This window comes from Heliangelus exortis, chromosome 2 (assembly GCF_036169615.1).
Source record: "Heliangelus exortis chromosome 2, bHelExo1.hap1, whole genome shotgun sequence".
Taxonomy (NCBI): domain Eukaryota; kingdom Metazoa; phylum Chordata; class Aves; order Apodiformes; family Trochilidae; genus Heliangelus; species Heliangelus exortis.
In genome coordinates this window covers 18,492,254-18,514,111 of record NC_092423.1, presented here as the reverse complement: position 1 = coordinate 18,514,111, position 21,858 = coordinate 18,492,254, and the positions used below count along the sequence as shown (strand labels likewise).

At 41.7% G+C, this 21,858-nt stretch overlaps 1 protein-coding gene and 1 long non-coding RNA gene across 2 annotated transcripts; one reads left to right on the top strand and one right to left on the bottom strand.

The window, feature by feature from the left end:
• Nucleotides 1-287: 287 nt before the first annotated feature.
• Nucleotides 288-12,324, bottom strand: LOC139792134 (uncharacterized). Its single transcript, XR_011724155.1, has 2 exons — nt 4,415-12,324; nt 288-3,461 (listed from the first exon to the last, which is right to left on the bottom strand). It is a non-coding gene; the product is annotated as an uncharacterized lncRNA (long non-coding RNA).
• Nucleotides 12,325-13,614: 1,290 nt separating this feature from the next.
• On the top strand, nt 13,615-16,304 carry OTUD1 (OTU deubiquitinase 1). The gene has a single exon (XM_071735046.1). It carries the CDS (start codon nt 13,793-13,795, stop codon nt 15,110-15,112), a length of 1,320 nt encoding a protein of 439 aa, XP_071591147.1. The 5' UTR covers nt 13,615-13,792; the 3' UTR covers nt 15,113-16,304.
• Nucleotides 16,305-21,858: the final 5,554 nt, after the last annotated feature.

Here is a 21,858-nt window from a genome sequence, read left to right as displayed (position 1 = left end):
CCCAGCCCCGCCCCAGCCTCGCCTTCCACAGCCCCTGGCGGAGCCGGGCCGGGCTGGGTGACCCGGGGGAAATCTCCCCGCGGGAGCCGGTCGGTCCAGCTCGCGCATCCCGTGTCCCGAGGGGCAGAACGCTTTGATTTCTGCTGTTTACCAGCAGTCAACTATTAGGTTGAAAGTGTAAATGGTTTGATGCTCCCTGGAGACTTCATTCACTCCGGTAAATTACTGTCAGGTCAAGAAACTTTTTCCCCTACATAACGGCGTTTGTTGCAGAACCACAGACACGATTTTTGAGAACTGAATTTTTCATTGAATGTTGCGTTTACTATGGAACGCACACGATGATTCCCACCACACATTGACCATCATGAGCTTCACCCACCTCTCTCACCTCCAGTCAGAAAGTGGGTGAGAAATTTGGATGGGTTTTTTAAGATACAGAGGAATGAGAAGGAAACATGGAGAAAACATGGAATAGTGGGCTAGGTGCTGGAGGTGGAAGAAGAAATCTCAGGCAGTTTAGGACCACAGACCAGGAGAAGGTGATGCTGTAAGCCATTACGCGTGACGTGTTTGCTTTAACTGTAAAGACTTTGGCATTCTAGTTTTGACATCGTTGGGAGACAATAGTGTGATGACCAAAAGCTGCATGATTTTATCACAATTCTCCCTTGGTAGCAGTCCATTAGAGAGTATAGAATCATAGAATGTTATAGTATGGGCTAGGTGGAAAAACTATAAAGTTATTAATCTATGTTTGAATACACTATCTGATCCTCAGTATTCTTGGACTGCTCAAGTTTTTAGTATTTACACTAAAAATCACTTTAACTTCGTTTGAATTCAAGTTACACCTAGAAATATGGCAAGCTATTAATATCAAACATCACACTGACGTAGCACAACTTTATAAATATGGAAGAAAAGTAATGACTTATCTAATAGAAACTGTGAGGATTTTTAAACAGGAGGATTGCTTCAACAGAATTTAATTTTGCTAGGATTAACACCTATGTCTGTTCAATGTGATACATAATTGTTATGGATGAGGTTACAGATTCTGTTTCCTTTATGCGGTAGAACAAATCATCATTTGCAATATTTGGAATGATTAGCATGGATAAAATGTCAACTTCTGTGAATCCACAGAAGTGTCATAGAATCATACAATATTAAGGGTTGGAAAAAACATCTAGAGATATCTAGTCCAACTCTCCTGCCAAAGCAGGATCACCTAGGGTGGGCCACACAGGAACAGTTCCAGGTGGGTTTGGGCAATCTCCGCAGGAGACTCCACAACTTCTCTGGGCAGCCTGTTCCAGTAATGAAGTTTCTCCTCATGTTGAGGTGGACATTCCTGTGTTCTAGCTTAAATCCATTATTCCTTGTGCTACTACTGGGCACCACTGAAAAGAGATTGTCTTAATCCTCTTGACACCCACCCCTCAGATATTTATAGACATTAATAAGATCCCCTCTCAGCCTTCTTTTCTCAAGGCTAAACAGCCCCAGTTTGCTCAGTCTTTCTTCATAGCAGAGATGCTCAAGTCCCTTAATCATCCTTGTAGCTCTCTGTTGGACTCTTTCCAGTAGATTCCTGTCTCTCTTGTACTGGGGAATCCAAAACTGGATACGGTATTCCAAATGTGGTCTCACCAGGGCAGAGTAGAGGGGGAGGAGAGCCTCCCTAGATCTGATGCACCCCAGGATACCATTGGCCCTCTTGGCCACAAGGGCACACTGCTGACCTGTGGAGAATTTACAGTCCATGAGGACTTCAAGTTCTTTCTCTATGGAGCTGCTTTCCAGTAGGATGTCCCCTAATCTGTACTGGTGGGTTGTGTTATTCCTACCCAGATGCAGATCTCTACATTTGTCTTTGTTGAACTTCATGAGGTTCACCTTTGCCCAGCTCTCCAGCCTGTCCAGATCTTGCTGGATGGCAGCACAGCTTTCTGGTGTGTCAGCCACTCCTCCGAGTGTCCCAGCATTGCCCAACTTGCTGAGGCTTATACTCCATTCCCTCATCCAGGTCATTGATGAAGATACTGGAGAAGGGATTGTCAAGGATCCGTATGGCTTATAGAAAACATGTGCCTTTATTTTCAAGAATGAAAATAATTTTATTAATTGCACTTTTTCTGCAAGCTCTGGGTGCTATCTCATTTCATCCACAGACGAAATATGGAAAGTGATACAAACTGCCCAGATAAAATTAAATGCTGGATTTGTTCACTTCCTTGAGCTCACGGTGAAAAAGGGATAAAACAGTGATCTCTTTCTATTAGTGAAACTTAATTGGAGAGAAATTTAAGAAGACAGATATAGTACAGGAGATAAGTCATGATTATGTCAATATAAAATTCACAAATATTACTTAATATAAAAAAGAGAGATTTCATTAAGTCACATGAGCTGGGTAGTAGTTTAAGCTGATACTTGTAACTCAAGTACTCTCAAATATATTCTTTCTGTTAAAAAATTATAAGGGTAATAGAGTAAAAGGCAGAAATTGTTACTTGTCTTAAAAAGACTGCTTGTAAAACCTGTCTTATTTTTAGGTCACCCTCCAACAATAATAATCACAGAATCACAGAGTGTTAGGGGTTGGAAGGGACCTTGAAAGATCATTGAGTCCAACCCCTCTGCCAGAGCAGGTTCACCTACTATAGGTAATGCGTATGTAGAGAAGGGTGCATTTTGCATCAGGAAAAAGTTTAATTTGCCACTAGAAAAAGAGAATAAAAGTTTAGTAATATGGACTGTAGTGGGATGTGGCAAAAAACGCCAAAAAATTACATCAAAGTTTTAATGATATGTAGGCATCAGATTGCAGGTTAAAAACCCTGATATTCTTAATCTCATATATTGCTTTGATGCATATGAAAGTAATAATTTATATCTGCTGGAGGATCTGATCAGAAGATTCACATTTATTTTTGAACCCTGAAAAACACTGAAAAAATCAACACTTTGTTTATGATATATTTGATCCAATGTTGGTGGTTTTCTATCTTTGATTACAGTCTGGTCTTAACTATTCTAACTACTATCTTCATGTGACGTTGCTGGATGCTTCACACCCTAATTACCTACTGCAATCATAATAATTTTGTTTATTTAGAAATGGCTTTGCTGGCTAGCCCAGGCAAGCCCAGCTATTGATTCTGAGATAATAACTGAAAGTTATTTGTTTACAGTCTTTATTCACCAAATTCCCTGAAATGGATTTTATGATATTTTAGCTCAGTGAGGAGCTGCTGAAAATGAATTCGTAATGGTATTGGTGCCAAATCTTATAGAAAGGTATTTATGGCATAAGAAAATGGTGGGTTTAACTTTGCAAAATGAGCTTAGTTGTAATATTTGAAAACAAGATCCTACTTGCCTCTGGTGTGTGTCCCATCCCCCCAGGAGCTCTGCTGCTTTGCTGGCCAGGGCTTCTTTCTGTTCAGGGAACCCTGTGGCACCACAAGTGAGTGATTCTGCATCAGCACCACTCCATCTCACCATGGCTTCCCACTCAGCTTAGATGAACTTGACCTCTAAGGACCTGATGTTTACACTTGCACATAAACGTCTTTTTAAAACAGTTTATGCTTTTATTGCTTTACTAAACCACGCTACTCAGGGTCCACTATGGTAGAACAGAACAACAAAGCTTCTGTGGCTGTTTGTCATGTGGCTGTTTGTCTCTTTGGCCTGGATACGTTCAGTTTCAGTGACAGGATGGAACTGCAATTATAAGGCTTCTCTCCCCTTCCAGCTACCTCAGTTTTTTGCTCCAGTTTCTAATTCTGATCATTTTACATATTCAGTCTCCTTTGACTGAAGTCATTAGCAGTTAATGTCAGCTCATTAAATGAACTTCTGACTCACCTCCAAGGTAAGAAGGTTTATGTGCTAACAGTTCTTGATATGTTTGCTTGCAACCCCAAACATCTTTGCCCTGTATGTCAAAGAAACAAAAAACTTTTTAAGTTAGGGTCACAATACAAGTATGATAATTAAACCCATGCTTTTCCTACTTTCCTCATTATCTGAGCCAATTTTCTTAACCTAGGAGAAATACAATATAACTATTTTATTTTTACTGTCTCTTTTTGGAATAGGAGAACAGATCTTCAGCCATATAGATCCTTCTGCAAGTCTGATAAAGCAGCAGCAAAGTTCAGAAGAGAGAGTCACTCTTTATTTACATTAAATACATCACTTCCTTGGACAGTTTTGAAGAAAAAAGTGTAGCCGTATTTTCAGAAGAGCTGTATTTTCAGCGGTAGAAAATAACAGATCATAAACCCCCAGGAAACATAAATATAACAAAGAAGTGGGACAAGATTTGATTGCGCATTAAGATCAAAGTCCTTACTAAGCTATTGTCTTACTGTTACCATTAAACCACTGTGGCACTCACATTCACAGGCCATCCTGATGTGACCATGCTGCTGCTAGGGTTTCGTTAACAGGGTCCTTTCAGAAAATCCATTGCAATTACATCATATCTGAAAGCCAAGGTTGTGAGTCAAGACTAAATTTATTCATTGCAAGTTTGTATCCATGTCTTTTTGGCCAACACTCTCCTTTAACTTAATGAGCTCTTCTCACTTCCTAGTATTTAATCTGTGATATATTTATAGAGATCCCTTCTCAACCTTCACTAGATAAAGCAAGCCAAGAACATTTAATCTCCTCTTCTTAGACAGTCACCAATGCCCTGAGTGTTTTAATTCCTCTGTGCTCACAGTCTAGTTAAAATTCAACATCCTTAAGCAACGTTGACCAGAAAGACATATGGTATTCCAGATGAAGTTTCACAAGTCCTTTCTACAGTAATCAGTTATTTATTTTAGATATATTCTCATCTGCTGTGTTCTAGGATCCTATTTGTATTTTTGAAAGCTACATCACATCAGCAGCTACAGCGGGACTAGAGCTGAATAGCACGTGTGGGTCTTTCTCCTGTCCTGATGGTTCCCCACAGGTGACCTGCCACCAGGCAGATGATCTTTCATTTTGCACTGTTGAATTTCATCTAGTAACATAAGCAATTCTGTCTCCAGTTTTCAAAAGTTTTGAAGTTTAGTACATCAGTTCCATATCACAGAATGACAGAATGTCAGGGGTTGGAAGGGACCTCTGATATCATTGAGTCCTAAACGATCTTTAAGATCCTTTCCAACCTGAACCATTGAATCTGTTTCAAAAATCTTTATAATAAAAATCCTGAGACACTAGTGAAAGTCAGTAGCACACTAAGTGTCAGTGTAATTAATGAAAATGTTAAAGTCAGTCCCATGATCAATCTCTGAAGAATTCCACTGGCGAGTTTCTCTCCACGTAAGATTTCCTTTAAATTATCTTCCGTTTTTTCTCCCCTAGCCAAGCCCATCACCACCTTTGATTTCTTGTTCTAATACAAATTTTCACAGGTTTTGTGCTGCCTCGTACTGTGCAGCATTAGAAACTTTATTCAGATAGAGTAAGATTAGATGCACTAAATCTCCCTTAATAACTTTATCTCCAGGTCAGATAGACATACACAAAAACCTCTGTTCTGTTGAAGGGCCCAGATCTAACATAGTAACCTGATTATATTTTGGATTCTTATTCTGAATTACTAATGAAATAACACTTAATTTTCATAAAATTGTGCTTGCATATAAATCACAACTAGACGAATGTTTATATTTTCATATTTGGATAATGTAACTCTTACAACTAGTGCTTCTTTACAACAATTTTATTGTTTCCATTACACACAAGTAGGTACTGAAACTCAAATTGCTAAAACATTTTTTAAATTTTCTATAGATATTTAAAGCATCAGGAACACTGATTTGTATTTCAGGCTAACTAAATTGGCTTAAAATTCCACTCTGACTGGATCTACCAGTAAATCAACAAACTGGACTGTAGCTGTTCCTGACTTCTTCCCAAGAAAATGCCTTCAGATTTGGACTTATTGTAATAAATGCTCTTTTAAATTGTCTCTAGCTATATTAGAACTTTGAACACGTGAAACCAGAAAAGTAATTCCATGTTGTACATTTAGATAGGAAAACTAGGCTAGAAAATATTTAATTATTTACACATATGAATAGGACATCAGTCAGGGGGAACTGATTTCATCCCTCCTATCTAATGGTTCTACCTGCATTATTTTTTTATTTTTTCTCACTAGACAGTGGAGTTAGATAGCTGTGATCTGACTTGGCCAAAACAGTTAGCTCTGTGCAATCACATGGAAACAGAGCAAGTTTTTATTTGTGATGAGGTAAGTTCTCTCCGTAAGCTTCACCATGGCTAGGACACGACTTGCTGAGCTGGTTGGGTAGCATGTAACCACAGCCCTTTCCCACAGGAAGGACTTGGCAGTAGAATAACAAAGCTGGTTAATGTAATTACGTCCTATTCCATGACTCTCAAAAACATGAACAATGAAATGTGGTTTTCTGTGACACTCATCTCTTTGTGATGATTCCTCCTTTTGCTGCTTGCTGATGGCAGAAAGGTGGGGACAGGTGTGTGTCGCAAGGTTATGGAGGACAGAGAGGGTGACACTTCCCATTGAATCAGTCTGTTTCCAAAGCCTTTCCATTGCCAGCCACATGAGGAAGTGCTTGGCTACTTGCTGCCTCACTGGAGTGCTTTTTCACTTCAGGACTAGGCAGTATTGCACCCTCTTTCTACCACAGTTATTTTATGCTTATAGTTTTCATCAAGATTAATTTACTAATAATATTTCCTGTAATTGTGAGTGGTGAATTCCTGCTTCTGGTATTTCTGTATTGCCCACTTCCTCTATCTCCTTCACAGTCGTCCTTGTCAGAACACTGTTCTGCTCAAAAAACCCTACATTTCCTTAACACTTTTAAATCTTGTAGGGTTTATTAAAATTAAGAAGATAGCCCTTTCTTAATGTCATACATGCTATAAAGCTCATTTACATCAGATAATTACCACTAGGGTTTTTTTTCAAAGGAAAGAGCATTGTAAATCCATTCTTTTAAATGGGAGAATCTTAGAGCTCCATGCACAATGACCACCACAAATGCCACCCACACTTCTGAGCAGAAATGAAGAGACCTGACCTGCGTCATCACTCACATTTAGGGACTCACTTATCAAGTGAGATATGACCTGACTCCTTGAGATATGAGCACAGGTCTATATTTGTCACCAGCAGCCCTTTCCCCACATACTCTTGCCACATGATGTCATAGCCTGGGTTACATCTCTAATGACGAGTGCACAGCAAATAAGATTTTGATAAGATTTTAACATGACAGTACAGCAGAAGCTGAACAAGAAACTGTGAAGCAAAGCTCTCTAAGGCACAACCCTCGTTTTATACAGCATATTCACACCTCAGAAGTAAGTGTGGATACACTTTCCTTTTTGATAATGGTACATGTAGGGTTGGATGAAGTAGGCAGTCTAGTTAATACCAACACTGAAGCCATCATAAAAAAGCTGGCCTTCAGAAGAGACTGGGAGTAGGAAAAAGCTGAAAAAAAGAATTCCTGAAAAGCTGAATTCCTTCTTTTGGCAGTACTGCTGGCTCGTGACATCTTTACAGGTTCATTAACTATACCCTGAATAAGTTGCCCGTAACCTGATAATTTTATGAAATGAATGATATGACATATGACAGGATCACTTGCAGGCAGCACAGGATAAAACTCATGATTCAGGAAGTTCCTTCTAGTTCAAGTTTACCTGCATTTCTTGCCTATATTGGAAGATCCTTATTTCCATTTTCTGTTAATCTTTAAACTTTGTCCTTGATATACGACTTCAAATTATTAATAAGAAACAAATATTTCATTTTCCGATTATGTACAAAGAGCTATTAGTTCATTAAATACTTCAGACAGAAATATCTTTGGCTGAAGAGCTCTTATGGTGGATTAAAAAAAAAAAAAAAAAGCAGTGGAAACGCTTATTCAGTGTCATTCAATATGTTATTTAAACTAACTACTCCTCCTATCTTCACTAACAACTGTTCCTGGTGATGTAATTTATTTGTTCCTTCCATGTCAATGATGTATCTACTACACATTAAAGTTAAAAGTAGTTCCACTCTCAGGCATCTAGTTTTACGTCAGTGAATACCACTGTTATTCCACAGCTGTTTTTGTGATCATGGTTTGCCTTCTAAACAATCTAAACAATTCCTGGAATGTGCAGCATAGCCAGTGATAACAGTCATGTCAGGAGAAACTTTAACTACAGTAGCTGCTTATGCTTTATTACTACAGAAACTGTTTTGAGATCTATTCTGTATTACCAAAGGACTGTACATTACTCTGTAATGAACGAAACAGAAGCCCAGGAACATTAAAACATGAAAAACAGTGAAAGGCATCTCAATTTTGTGTTCTTTTTGCTTCCAAACCCTCTAGTATCTGTGAGGCCTCTACATGCAGGCAAAAGTGACAAATCCAGGAATATTCTGAAAGCAACCAATCTGTGTGTTGTGTTTTATCCAGGCCACACTAAAGCAAAGTTTGATTTTTTTTTTCCCCCTGGATTCAACAGCAGCTCTATGTGCAGCTCAGAGAAGCAGCAAAGCCCCATTTTCTGGGCACTGGAGGCCCCATGATGTGCCCCTGGCTTTCACAGACACCTTGGCATTCAAGACACTCAAATTCATCCTTGAAATTTCTTTCTCACAAGAATTGTATTAATCGCACTTGAACGTTCCTCTCTGGAGCAGACCATGGTTCAGGACATCCTTCCTAAAAATAGATGTCAGACACCTAAGAAAATTGCCCTTTAGGTAAGTACTGATTTCTGGTAACTGCTAGTATGAAAACTGAAAACTACAGCCATGAAACCCTTGTGCTGCAGAGGTTCAATGGGAATTTTGTCAACCATCATCCAGAGAGACTGGATTCCACCCAGTCCAAGTACGTGTGACTAACTCTGGGTGCTCAGTTATGGAAAATGTTGGTTACAGTACATTGTTGGTATTTAATAAAGCAGGTAAAACACACCAAGGTGAGCTTTTCTTTCCATTTACTTCACATGGGAGGTAATAAATATGTTAAAAGCAGTATACTATTAACAGTGACACAGTGGTGTAAATGTTTGTTGTGTCTCTCTGTTACCTAGCAACAGATTTTGGTTGTATTTTAACCTCATTAGGAAGCTTGCTAGGTGCATTTTAACCGAAAAAATAGGAAAGGTGTTTCATCTGCTGATACATGCAAAGAGTATAAAAGAACAATGTAACTGCTAGCTTTACCAAAAAATGCTGGCATATTTAGCATGTATTTCAGGGTACTCCTGGGTATTTTGTTCAGAGGTAAACAAGTTTCTTATCCATAATATGATATAGCAGAGCATCAGAACACAAACAGTATGGTTAACTTGGGCACATGTAATAAATCTGAGTCCTTCCTCAAATGAAGCACCACAAGCATTGTAACTCATTGTAACTAACAATCAGAATTAAACAGCTGCCCATCCGCTAATGTACCACTGTTTCAAGTAACTGATGGTTTTGAAGAGGCAGAACAGTCATTAGAGGGAGTTTCTGCAGTATCCTGGTTGAAATAACACAGCGATACTGAGTATTCAAAATGCAGCATTCACTTGTAGAATCATATTATGGCAGAAGTGCTCTTAGAATCATGAAATAATTTAGGTTAGAACGGACCTCTAAAGGTCATCTAGCCCAAACCCCCCCGCAGTAAGCAGGGACACCCTCAACCAGATCAGGTTCCTCAGAGCCTTGCCAAGCCACACCTTGGATATTTTCAAAGATGAGGCCTCAACTACCTCCCTGGGCAGCCTGTTCCATTTTTTCACTATCCTCATGGTAAAGTTTTTTTTTCTAACGTCCAATCTAAATCTACTGTAATTTAAAACCATTGCCCCTCATCCAATTGCTACAAGCCCTTGTAAACAGTCCCATTCCAGCCTTCCTGTAGGTCCCCTTCAGATAGTGGAAGGTCACTATTAGGTCTTCCTGGGGCCTTCTTTTCCCCAGGCTGAACAACCCCAGCTCCCTCAGCCTCTCCTTGTAGAAGTGTTCCAGCCCCCTGATCATTTTTGTAGCCCTTCTTTGGACCTGCTCCATCAGGTCAATGTCCTTTCTGTGTTGAGGGCTCCAGAGTTGGACACAATACTCCAGGTGAGGTCTTACTCCAGCAAAGTGGCAGAATCACCTCTCTTGATCTACTCTCCATGATGCTTCTGATACAGCTCAGGATGTGATTGGCTTTCTGGGCTGCAAGTGTGCAAGCTGATTCATGTCCAACTTTTCATCCACCAGCATCCCTAAGTCCTTTTCTGCAGGAATGCTTTCTAAAAGCTCATCCCCAAACCTGTCCTTAACACTGCACTGAACAGTGCAAATTGTTTCGACCCAGGTGCAGGACTCTGCCCTTGGTCTTACTGAACCTCATGAGGTCCACTTGGGCCCACCTCTCCAGTTTCTCCAGGTCCTTCTGGATGGCATCCCATCCCTCTGGCATATAGACAGCACCACTCAGCTTGGTGTCATCTGCAAACTTTCTGATGGTGCACATGATCCTGCTGTCTACATTGTTGATAAGCTTTCCTCAGGGGTGGCTAACAATAGGACATAGGGCAATGGTTATAAACTGAAGCATAGCTGGTTCTGTATAAATATTAGGAAGAATTTTCTTTACTGTGAGGGTGACAGAGCAATGGAACAGGCTGCCCAGGGAAGTTGTGAAGGCTACTTCCTGGAGACACTCAAAACCCACCTGGACACCTTCCTGTGTGACCTGCTGTAGGTGACCCTGATCTGGCAGGGGGTTTGGATTAGATGATATTTTGAGGTCCCTTCCAACCCCTAACTTTCTATGATTCTACAGGTCCCAGTATGGACCCTTGAGGGACACCACTTGTCACCATCAGGACTTTGAGCTGTTGACCACTACTCTCTGGATGCAACCATCCAGCCAATTCCTTATCCACTGGGCAGTCATCAAATCTGTATCTTTCTAACTGTGTCAAAGGCCTTGCAGAAGTCCAGACTATTATCATCATCATCATCATTATTATTATTCTGCTGGATCCATTTACTATTCTCAAACAGGAAGAGCTCACTCTCTATGTCACCAGAGTATTTGAGACTTGAAACCCACCATACCTGAGTCAGCTCTGGTGTTTACTGGCAAACAGAGCAATTCAATAAGCAAAACTACTGATGTACTGCTTTTAAACAAAGAAACCCCAGAGCAACCAAGAGTAAAAAAAAAAAAGAAAGTTGAAGGGCTGGTGGTGGGCATCAAGTAATGTTCATCTTGATTATAATGAACAAACCCACAAGGAACAGCTACTGACACATTTAAAATCCCCTAAGAGGGGGCCACTTCCCGTGATTTTACATTAAATAACCTGTGAAAATACTAGAACACATTTTAACTTGGAAATACACTTTGTCAAGTTTGACTGAGAAGTAAAATTAAACAGGAATCTTTTCTCTGTTCCAACATTTAATTTCAAGGAAGAGAGATTTCAATTTAGCACCATTTGATCAGTATATATTCCTCAGCAATGATTAGTTCAAAAATAAGGACTTGCTGAATGATCTTACAAGCTATATTTAATACAAAGTTCTGAACATTCTGAAATACAAGAGTCACTCTGTAATTTCAGAGCAGTTGTAATACCTTATCCCCCTCTAACAGTCTGCCAGACATGGTCCTGGCAAATGTCCATCACCATTTGTTCCAAAGACAGCAGCTTTCTAGCTGTAGTAGGTAAGTCAAAGTATTTGGGCTTTGATTTGTATCTGATACACCTCTTGTATTTCAACTTTGGAAGCAGTGATTTTGAAAATATATTGACTCTGTAGATTTTTGTTATAAGGTCCCAAATAATTCATGGAATTAGCTGCTGTTTTATCCAGACTAAAAAATTAAGGTGGATGCAAAATCTGTTCCCTTAAATATACCATTTGTAGCATGAAGGATTTCAGCACTTTCCCTTCAACATGCAAGTTAGCTGAGAGGCTCAGAAGATGTCATCTGCATAAAGAAAATGAAATTCCATATTGAGTTGCTTGTAGCCCTGGAATTAGCTGCAGAGATGGAAAACCGGAAATAAATCCAGGGACCCGGATACAAAGACATCTAAGGTTTTAAAGAAACAATTATTTTTGTTGCAAGTGATCCTCTTAGTTATGTCTTTTAAATTAGCATAAATGGAACAAGGAAACTATTTTTTTCAGCATACCCAAATTTTTATTTGGTTGGTTTTTAGAAGTTCTGTAGTCTGCTTGGATTACTAAGACTTTCCCAGATATTTGAAGCTATGGGATAGAAACCAGAAAAATATTTAAAATATTACGATAGAAACCAGAAAAATATTTAAAATATTACTTAGAAATTACATATACCAGTACCCCCCCTTTTTTTTTTCATTTTGATAGGAATAAATGTGTTAACATTGGATCACAGTGTAAACAGGTGCTTCTTGGTCAGCATTCCTGTAACAGTCAGTGTGAACAGAAACCATCATCATTCATGGACAAAGGGTTATATACGACTTTACACCACAGCTAAGGCTAAAACGTGGTTTAAATTAAAGTGGCCACTACAACCACTAATAAACAATCTATCAATGATTCTTGAGACCTATATTTTAAATCCTGTCTCTCCTGTTGTTACGCCATCATTTATATCATACTTTTTTATGTACGCATGCACTGCATTTTCCAAAGGAGGATTACAGGTCAACAAATACCAATATGTGCCAGTGACTGAGATAAAACTAATGAGTATTATTCCTACCCCAGCTGCAAATTATGAATCAGAACACTGATTATATGCAGGAAGAACCCTCATTTCTTCTCATCAACAGCATGGAGACAACATAGCATCAGTCTACTGGAGTTAGAACAGCTTCGGTAATTTATTCTTTATAGTCAAGTATAAAAATCAAGACTGACAAATGGCCTCATGAGAAACTGATCTGGCTACATTCTGTGAGCCCTGCCTAGCTTCCTGGAAGCTGTGGCGCTTCCCAGGTCGGCCCCAGAGCTCACCCAATGCAGTTTTCCCTCTTCTGAAGATTCCTCAACGCTTCCCACAGCCAAACAGTTTCACAGGGAGCACCCAGCCCCGTGCAGCACCAGTTGCGCGCCTACCCCCCCGCACCGGCCTTCCCGCGCCTCTCCCCGGACACGGCCCCTGCGCACAACTCCCTCACAGCCTCGGCTACGGACGGCAGCTCGCCGAGCGCCGACACCCGGAGCAGACCAAGGAAATCAGCCCCGCAATCCAGAGACCGGCCCAGGCCGACCCACCTCCCCTGCACACCTCTCGTCGCCTCCGCCCGGTGCCGCTAAGGAAAAACCTGCCCGGCCCCTTCCGCCGGGAGCGGGGCGGAGCAGAGCAGGGCCCCGCAAAGGTCAAGCCCCCAGAACCCGCCCCCCCCGCATTCCAGCGTGCCCCGGCCCTGAGGTAAACACGGGGCGGCCCCGCCCCGCGCCCGCCCTCCAGCACCTTCCAGAAGGGCCGGAACGCTGCTGCCGCGCGCGTTCGGTGACGGGGGGGCCGGACCGGGCTGGGCCGCGCTGAGCGGCGGCGGGGCCGCGCGGCGCTGGTGGCGCAGTCGGAATTGTCGCCGCCGCGGGGCCGAGCCGGCAGAGGGGCGCGCAGGGGCGGGGCGGGGCGGTGGCGGCGGGGGGGCGATGCCCTTGTTTATTTTTACCCGGGCGGCTCATCCTCTCCGGCAGCCCCAGCGCGGCCCCCGCCGCCGCTCCCCGCCCCGGCGCCGCCTATAAAGCGCCGCCCGCGGGGAGCCGAGGATGCAGCTCTACAGCTCCGTGATCACCCCTTACCCGGCGGGCGGGACGGCCGCAGCAGCAGCCGCAGCTCCGCCGAGCGCCGCCGGTGTCTTCAAGGTCTCCTTATCGCCGGCACCCGCCTCCGCGGAGGTAGCGAGTGCCGCCGACCCTTCGGGCCCGAGTCAGTCCGCCGAGAACACCGCCAAGGACAGCTTCAGTTCCGGAGCGGGAAGCAGCAGCGCCGCCGCCATGCCCGCCTTCTCCTCTTGCCTGGAGGTGATGCCGAGCGGCCCCGCGGCCGGCCCCGGTAGCCGGTCGGCGGGCGTCCCGCAGTACAGCTCCTGCGCACAGGTCACCGTAAGCCGCCGCAGGCCGCTGGAGCGGATCGTCCCCATCCGCATCGTGCAACGAGCCGAGGCCCCCGGCGAGCTGGTGCCGGCCTCGCCGCGCAGCCGCGCCTGGCTGGAGGGCATCCTGGAGAGCGTGCGGCAGGCCGGGGGGGATGGCGAGGCCGCAGCTCTGCCGGCGCCCACCGAGGAGCCCAGCAACCGCAGCCTGCGCCTCGGCGAGCACTGCCAGGCGCTGCAGGCCGCGGCCGCCGGCGCCCAGACGGGGCTGGTGGTCACCGGCTGTCGCCCCGCGGATAGGAGCGGCAGCCAGGCACAGCCCGCCGCCTGCTCCTCACCCGGCGAGGAGGAGCAGGACGGAGGCGGTGCGGATGGGCGCCGGGTGACGAGCGGCAGGCCGGAGCGCAGCGAGAAGTTGGCCCTGTACCTGGCCGAGGTGGAGAAGCAAGACAAGTACCTGCGGCAGAAGGGCCGGTTCCGCTTCCACATCATCCCCGACGGGAACTGCCTCTACCGCGCCGTCTGCAAGGCGGTGTACGGGGACCAGCGGCTGCACAGCGAGCTCCGCGAGCAGACAGTGCACTACATCGCCGACCACTTGGACCACTTCAACCCTATCATCGAGGGCGACGTGGGAGAGTTCCTCATCGGCGCTGCCCAGGACGGGGCCTGGGCTGGCTATCCGGAGCTGCTGGCCATGGGGCAGATGCTGAACGTGAACATCCATCTCACCACGGGCGGCCGGCCCGAGAGCCCCACCGTTTCCACCATGGTTCACTACCTGGGGCCCGAGGACCCGACACGGCCCAGTATCTGGCTGAGCTGGCTTAGCAATGGGCACTACGATGCTGTGCTGGACCGTATGTGCCCCAACCCAGAATACGAGGCGTGGTGCAGACAGACTCAGGTACAGCGCAGACGGGATGAGGAGCTGGCTAAATCCATGGCAGTGTCCTTGTCCAAGATGTACATTGAGCAGAATGCCTGCTCTTGAGACAACCTGGGCCGCAGGCTGGGAGCTTTGCTGCAGGGACAGAGACAGAATGTGTGCTGGCTGTGATGGTGATGCCTTAATCCTTAATGAAGCAGCAGCACCCCAGACTGAGAAGGACTATAGATTGTGGGGGATAGATAAAAACCTATGTGTAATATTTTGTTGTAAAAACTTAGCCTCGGATTATTTGCAAGCAGATTCTCCATGTATGTTTGTGTCTCCCCTATCCACTGTCTATTTTCTATAAGAATGTATTTTTTGCACAATATTTTTAAAATGTTACCTCCATCTTCCACATCTTACATTAGTATCTGGCTTTCAGCTGTACAGCCAAAAAAGTTTGTAATCAGTTTTTGTAAATAAGGCTTATGATGTAACAGCTATTTTTTGCTGTGTTTTTTACCCATAAACCTTATATTTTTACCAAATGATGTTGATGTCAAAATGACCCTCCCTAATAGATGAAAGCACCGTGGGTTCCTTTTTGCAAAACTATAACAATGTTTTTTGTAAAAGTGCAGCAATGTATGAACAGACTGCTTTTCAAAGCAGTTGCTTTCTCTGCCTGGAGCACAGAACAGGTCCTTTGAGCCAGTTGGAATGCAGCTACACATGGGGAGTACAGGGAGCAATTGACTCTTCTGTATTTAATTATTGTTTTGAGTAAACTGGCCTTGTGTTGCCAGGTTAGCTCGCCCTCTGTTCCATTTATATTATTTATCTCTAATAACAGAACATTAACTTGCAATAGAATGTTGTGACTAGATAATAGTCTCCTGCTTTGGCAATAATTGCCTTGACTGCACCTCAGTGTTTGTGTTCCTGTTTCTGGGGTTATGGTATCTTTTGTATAAGCTTCTTTTTTGGCACTGGTGTTGCACCAACAAATCATTATCTGATCACAACGTTTTATTCACTTGACATTATTTTCTAATCAGGAGTGGTATTCTACTTTATGGTTTAAAAGAAAAAAGTATTTAAATTGAGATTTGTATAGTTTGCTGGGTCAAACACTTAAATGTTTCCAAACTAAATTCTGTCTCTTTCTGATTAACTTGTTAGATATATTTATTAAGTAATGCAGTTTGTACTTTTTTTATTTTGTAATATATTGTGATTTTGGAATTTATACGGTATTTGTATAATAGGAATATTCACAGCTAAAATGGAATGAATAAAGAATATAATTTTATTTGTGTTCTTATTTTCTGCCCTTTGCATTCCTGGTGTGTTGAACTGCAAGTGGGTTCCTGAAAACCTTTGTTGCTTTTCTGCCTGAGTTTCCCCAATTACAAGGTGGGAAAAAGGGGCATGATACTTTACCAGTGTGAGCCACTGATAATTCTGGTGCCTGTGAATATGTGAAAGAAATGCAAGCATTTAAAGACAATGAAATACCTGCAATTCTTCTGCAATTGTAAGAGATTTTAGCATGTCTCTGAGCCAATGAGAATATTAATATTTATATTTTTTTATATTAATAAGCCTTAGAAGAGAGGTTCCCAAGCAGAGTACCTAGGATGGTAATGCCAGGGCTTGTGATAAATCAGGTCTCTGCTGGGCTGTGCACACTTGGGCTTGGACTTCAGTATCTGGGAATCTCCATTCTGCAGCCAGTCCCAAACTTGTTTTACGTTTGCCTTGTGACCAGTGACACCTCAGCAACCCTCTTGTTACCTGAATACAGGAAATGTAAGAAAATAAGTGCATTGTGCTCCCTTTGCAAGATGGAAATGCCTTGCAAATCGTTACCAGTACCATCTGTGTGCATGCACTTATAAAACCTTCTCCCAAGCTCTTAAGAGTACTAGAAGGCCATCCCCAAATGGCAGAAGGGTGCAGAGTTACAGTTAGGATTAAAAATGAGGTAAGTAGCTGAAGTGTAACAGCACTTGCAATAAAGAGCTGCAGGATGGGTTGTGTGTATATTTGGTACTGTTTCACGTGATGCAAAGTACATAAAAACATTTTATTTACGAAATACTGGTAAACACATGATGTTTTTCCCCATTTTCTTCATACATGATCATGCTTTTCCTTTAAAGCTCAAATAATGGTGGAAAAAACCTAGTCTGGCTGGGCTACTCTTGCTTAACTTCAGTGAGCCTCTGGAAAGGGAGTTCTGAAGGTGAGAGCAAGGCAAAGATGAAATGGCTGTGTTCATGAGGAACAGAGATAACTGATGGGAGAAACGGCTCCTCAGGGGGCTCTAAACAAGAAAATGTTAATGCAGCATCACTAAGTACCAGTGATGTGGTTGACTGATTAAAAACTTTGTATCCAAACTACTTAGGTTTTGGGATGGATATGATGAATTTATCCTAAGCTGCCAAAATGCCAAACTTTGTTTTAAAAATACTTCTTTTAGGTCTTTTAAAAATACTTTTCAACTGTGTCATGAAATGTGATTACATATTTCATTTGTGTTGTATGGCACAAGCCTGAGAAACACAGAGTAAGCTAAGTAAAGAACTTACAATTCATGTATTTACTCTCTGACAGAGTTTATCAACATAATATCAACATAGTATCAACAAAAAAGTAGTGTTAAAAATTAACAGTGCCAGAACTCTGGGATAGATTCCCACAGGGTTCCTCAGCAATTTAGATGCTACTTAGCAAGTCATAGGTGGATGCAGATAACTAAAAAAACCCACGAACATTACTTGTTGAACTAGTTTGTGAAGACATGGAGGGTATATAGCTGGAGCATGTAACAAGGTACTTTTAGCTTGCATTATATCCTGTGTCTGTTCTAAAAGTAAATAAAAAAATGGCATATCAGACATCTCAGGCGCATGGAAAAGTAAAAACTTTTTTTATATCTCTGTTGTTTCAAGTTCAGCTGAGACTGAGCTCAGATGCAAGATAGCGGTGTCTTATCTGAGTAGCATTAGGGCCAGTTTTATGGAGTGGTTTTGTGATCCTAATATGGGCAAAGCTTTTAAAAACTGGTTGTAACGTTGTCGTTTTCCCCCAGCAAAAGCACAAGCAGATCCAAGTTTTCCCTTACTGTCCCCTGTTCAAGAATTCCTGTAATGTGGGAAGGACAAATGTTGTCCTTGCACATAGTTTCTGTGCCCAATTACTTTAACCTTGGCTAATCACTTGCATAACTCATCTAATCCTTAGACTTGTCTGGGGACTTTGGTGAACAGACTCTTTGTTATTGACCACAAGAGAACTTGATTTTCACCGTTTGGTTGTGTGATCCTTTAAGCCAGGTAGAAAATGCTTTAATTCTAAACTGAGCAAATGGGAACTGGAGTCTGCTCCCTCAGAGTCCTCATCAACATGGAAGTTTGTGATGCCATCTTCACTTGCATTTTATGGTGCTACTGGGCATCAAAGACACATCAGATGCTTCATTCAGGAGTTTCTTAGGTTGCCAAGACTATGTCATTGTCACTAAATATGCAATGGATGTCAGAGTTTCCATGTGTATTGAACAGACTGTCACACAAAGCGAGGTTTGCAAGAACTGAATTGGTTTGTGTGTACAATGAATGCATCCCAAAATAAGTATGGTAGGCGAGTGGGAATGGGGAGATATGTTTAAGTGTCATTTTTCTTAATCTCATTCAATGGTTTTATTTTTTGGAAAATTCAATGAATGACTCTTTGTGCTTAGTAACTTACTAAGGATGCATGAAAGTTGCCAGATGCCAGCTACTGGGTTTATCTGTCCTGTTGTACTTGCCTGGTACATTACATTGTACAAGATAAATCTGTTCCATTCCTGTCACATGTAACTAAAGGTGTATTTCAATACTTCATGTACATGTACAAAACCATGTGCATCCAAATGTTTCTCTTTTCTGCTTTTATTATGTCAAATTAGTTGATAGGATTTTTGAGTATAAAATTCTAATTTTGGTTTCATTGTGTATCAGTGTGCACATACATGGCTTCTGAATGCAAGCAGAAAATAGTGGCAGGTATTTCACAACAGGGACAAGTACCTGATGTTAACCCTTTTTTTGCTTATGCTCTTTCATACAGATTTAAGAGTTAACTGATAGGCACTGCAAAGTGTTCCCTGGATGTTGGTGCAAAATGAAAAATACCCCTCAGCTTTGGTATTGAAACCAGTTCCATTTCTGACTGCCATGGTTTTGTGAAAGTGTGCAGCATGTAGAAAGGCTGTGAGCAACCATTTGAAAGGACATTGGTGTGGCCAGATGTTATTGTGTAGTCATCAAGAATTTTTTTAAGAACCATAAAAAACTAAACCTGGAAATTTTTAGTAATATAAAGGGTAATTTGTAACACGTACATGTGCATTTTACTTGGAAAAAAGTAGCTTCCATATTTTCTGTTCTGCTTTAAATTATAAACTGTTTTTTAAACACAAGCTTATTGTATTACTGGGTAGAAAGCCGTAGAAATGCGGTAATATATTGTATTTCCGTAATTTTTCTGGAGTTAGTATTTAAGCTCTTTATACAAGGAAACTCATTCATGGTATTCAAACTGCAAATCTATAGAATTCAAACACTTGCAAGTACCAGGTTTCTGTTGCATGAATGATTATTACTCTATCTCTTCTTACATTTGTCTTGATTACTGAGTGAGCTTAGGCTTCTCTGAAGAAAACTTGAGCATGCAATTGTGGTAGCATGATCCATGTACTGTCATAGAACTAATCTTTCCTGCATGATCTTAATTTTTGCATTTTTAGTGTGTATTTTTAAACCATTGTGCTTTTAATACACATTTTGTTTCCGGCAGTGTTTACTGGAAGGTGTAGGAAATGAATGGTTTTGTCTTTCCTACAAGGTATGGTTGTTAAGCTGTGTAGAAGCTGTGTAAGAAGTTGTATCTACTGTGAAGAAGTTTAGTGTAGGAGAGGAGGGTAGCTGGGGGTTAAGCTGGAGTCAGGAGATGGTTGTGAAGGAGCCCAGGTTGTCTTACACTCTGTCATCTCCTGTGTTCAATCCACATCCCAAGCACAGGGAGCTCCCGACTCGTTGTGATGGGCACTGGGCCTGTGCCCCTGCTCTGGTGACAGTGTGCATCAGGCTCTCTCCTGTTGCTCATTGGTGTTTAGCAACCAATTTCTTATCCTGCTAAGCTTCTGGGGGGCTGCAAATGAAAGAAGGCATGCAACACTTTCTCTTGGATAAAACTGAACAGAATTTAATGGTCAAAGATGCAGCATTTTTGTTGTCATGTAAGCTTGCGTTGCTACATATCAATGCATGAAGGCATGGCTGAATATCAAAACAGTTTGCAAGGACCAACAATTAATAAAATCATGTAAGACATATTAGCTTTTTGTGACACCAGTAATGCTTGGAATACATTTATTTTTTCAGCTGATCCATAATTTCATTATCTAGAGTGTATTATTGTTATGGGTATGAGGATCCAACATTTCTCCTGCATATAACTTCTATTCTTTGCCAAGTGTAAAACAGCTATTCAACTAACCAACATTTCTGGGCAAGAAAAGCCATGGTTTCAGATCTCTGGGTGGGATTTGGAATTTAGTAAGCTCTGTCAATTTAACCTAATATGGCTAAGAGCAATATTTCCCATTGCTGATGTTTTACTGAAGTTCAGACTTCAGAAGAAGGTTGCTTTTAGAGATAACATGATCTTTGGAACTCAAACCGAGCTTTGGATATTTTTTTTAGAGAGAGCCTGTGGTCAAAATGTACTCCTTCTGTAAATAAATAGTGCAGTACATTTTACATCTAAATTGCCTGACTTCCATATGACTTAAAGATTGAGCATCGACTAAGCAATTAAGCAACTGCTGTGTGTGACTTGTTTACTTTCCTTCCAAACTTTAGCTCCCTCACAGGAACTGCCCTTGCCTTTTGTGGCTTAAGGTAGAAACACTGACAAAATTACTGTTTCATTAATTACTGGCACAAGTCCTATTACTCCTGCAGACCCTACCTGCAGTTTTTAAATTAATTTTAATTTCTGTTGATTGTCAATTATTTGCCTGTTTGAGTTTAACCTTGGAAATTAGTTATATTCTGAAATAAAACCCAATTAAATAAGACATTTGAATGACTTAAGGAGCTGACAGGTGTTTTGCTGCCTGTGTATAATTGGAAGGAATGATGGTGCCCAAAATGAAGCAGTTGTGGAAGGACTTCTTTTGCTCTGAAAGATGATTATGGCAGCTTATAGATGAGTGTTGTGACTGCTGATCTAAAAGCTTTAATGCCTTTGTGGTTGTTATTTCTTACTAATAAAGAAATACTGTTATCTCACAACATGTTGCAGTTTTGCTAAACTGAAAATGGAGACATGAGACTAATAATGGTAAATTATAAAATAATATTCTGCTATGAGGAGCCGGGAAGTAATTGCTTTTTTCACTTATTTCCTACCATGTCTAATATCCAGTGAAAAAAGATCTTTAGTTTTATGTAAGGAATGTTTGTGCATGTGACTTACATCCTTCCTTAAGTGGTAAGTCAAATACATGTAGAATAAGATCTTTTACTTCATATTTCTACCCACAAAAGTGGCCAGAAAGAAGTTTCCTTGGCTAACTGACTGTCATTTATACTGTAGAGCATTTAGCACAACAAAGTTGCAGTCCCACTGGGACTTTGATGAGAAGCAGTATCAGTAACAGCACACGCTTTGCAGATATCTGGAAACTTCATCTCCATTTAAATTTTTTTTTTTTTTTTTTTTTTTTTTTTTTTTTTTTGGCATGTAGCTTATCTGACTTACTGGGAAGTAAATATTTGTGGATGTTTCCTCAATTAGGTAGTTCC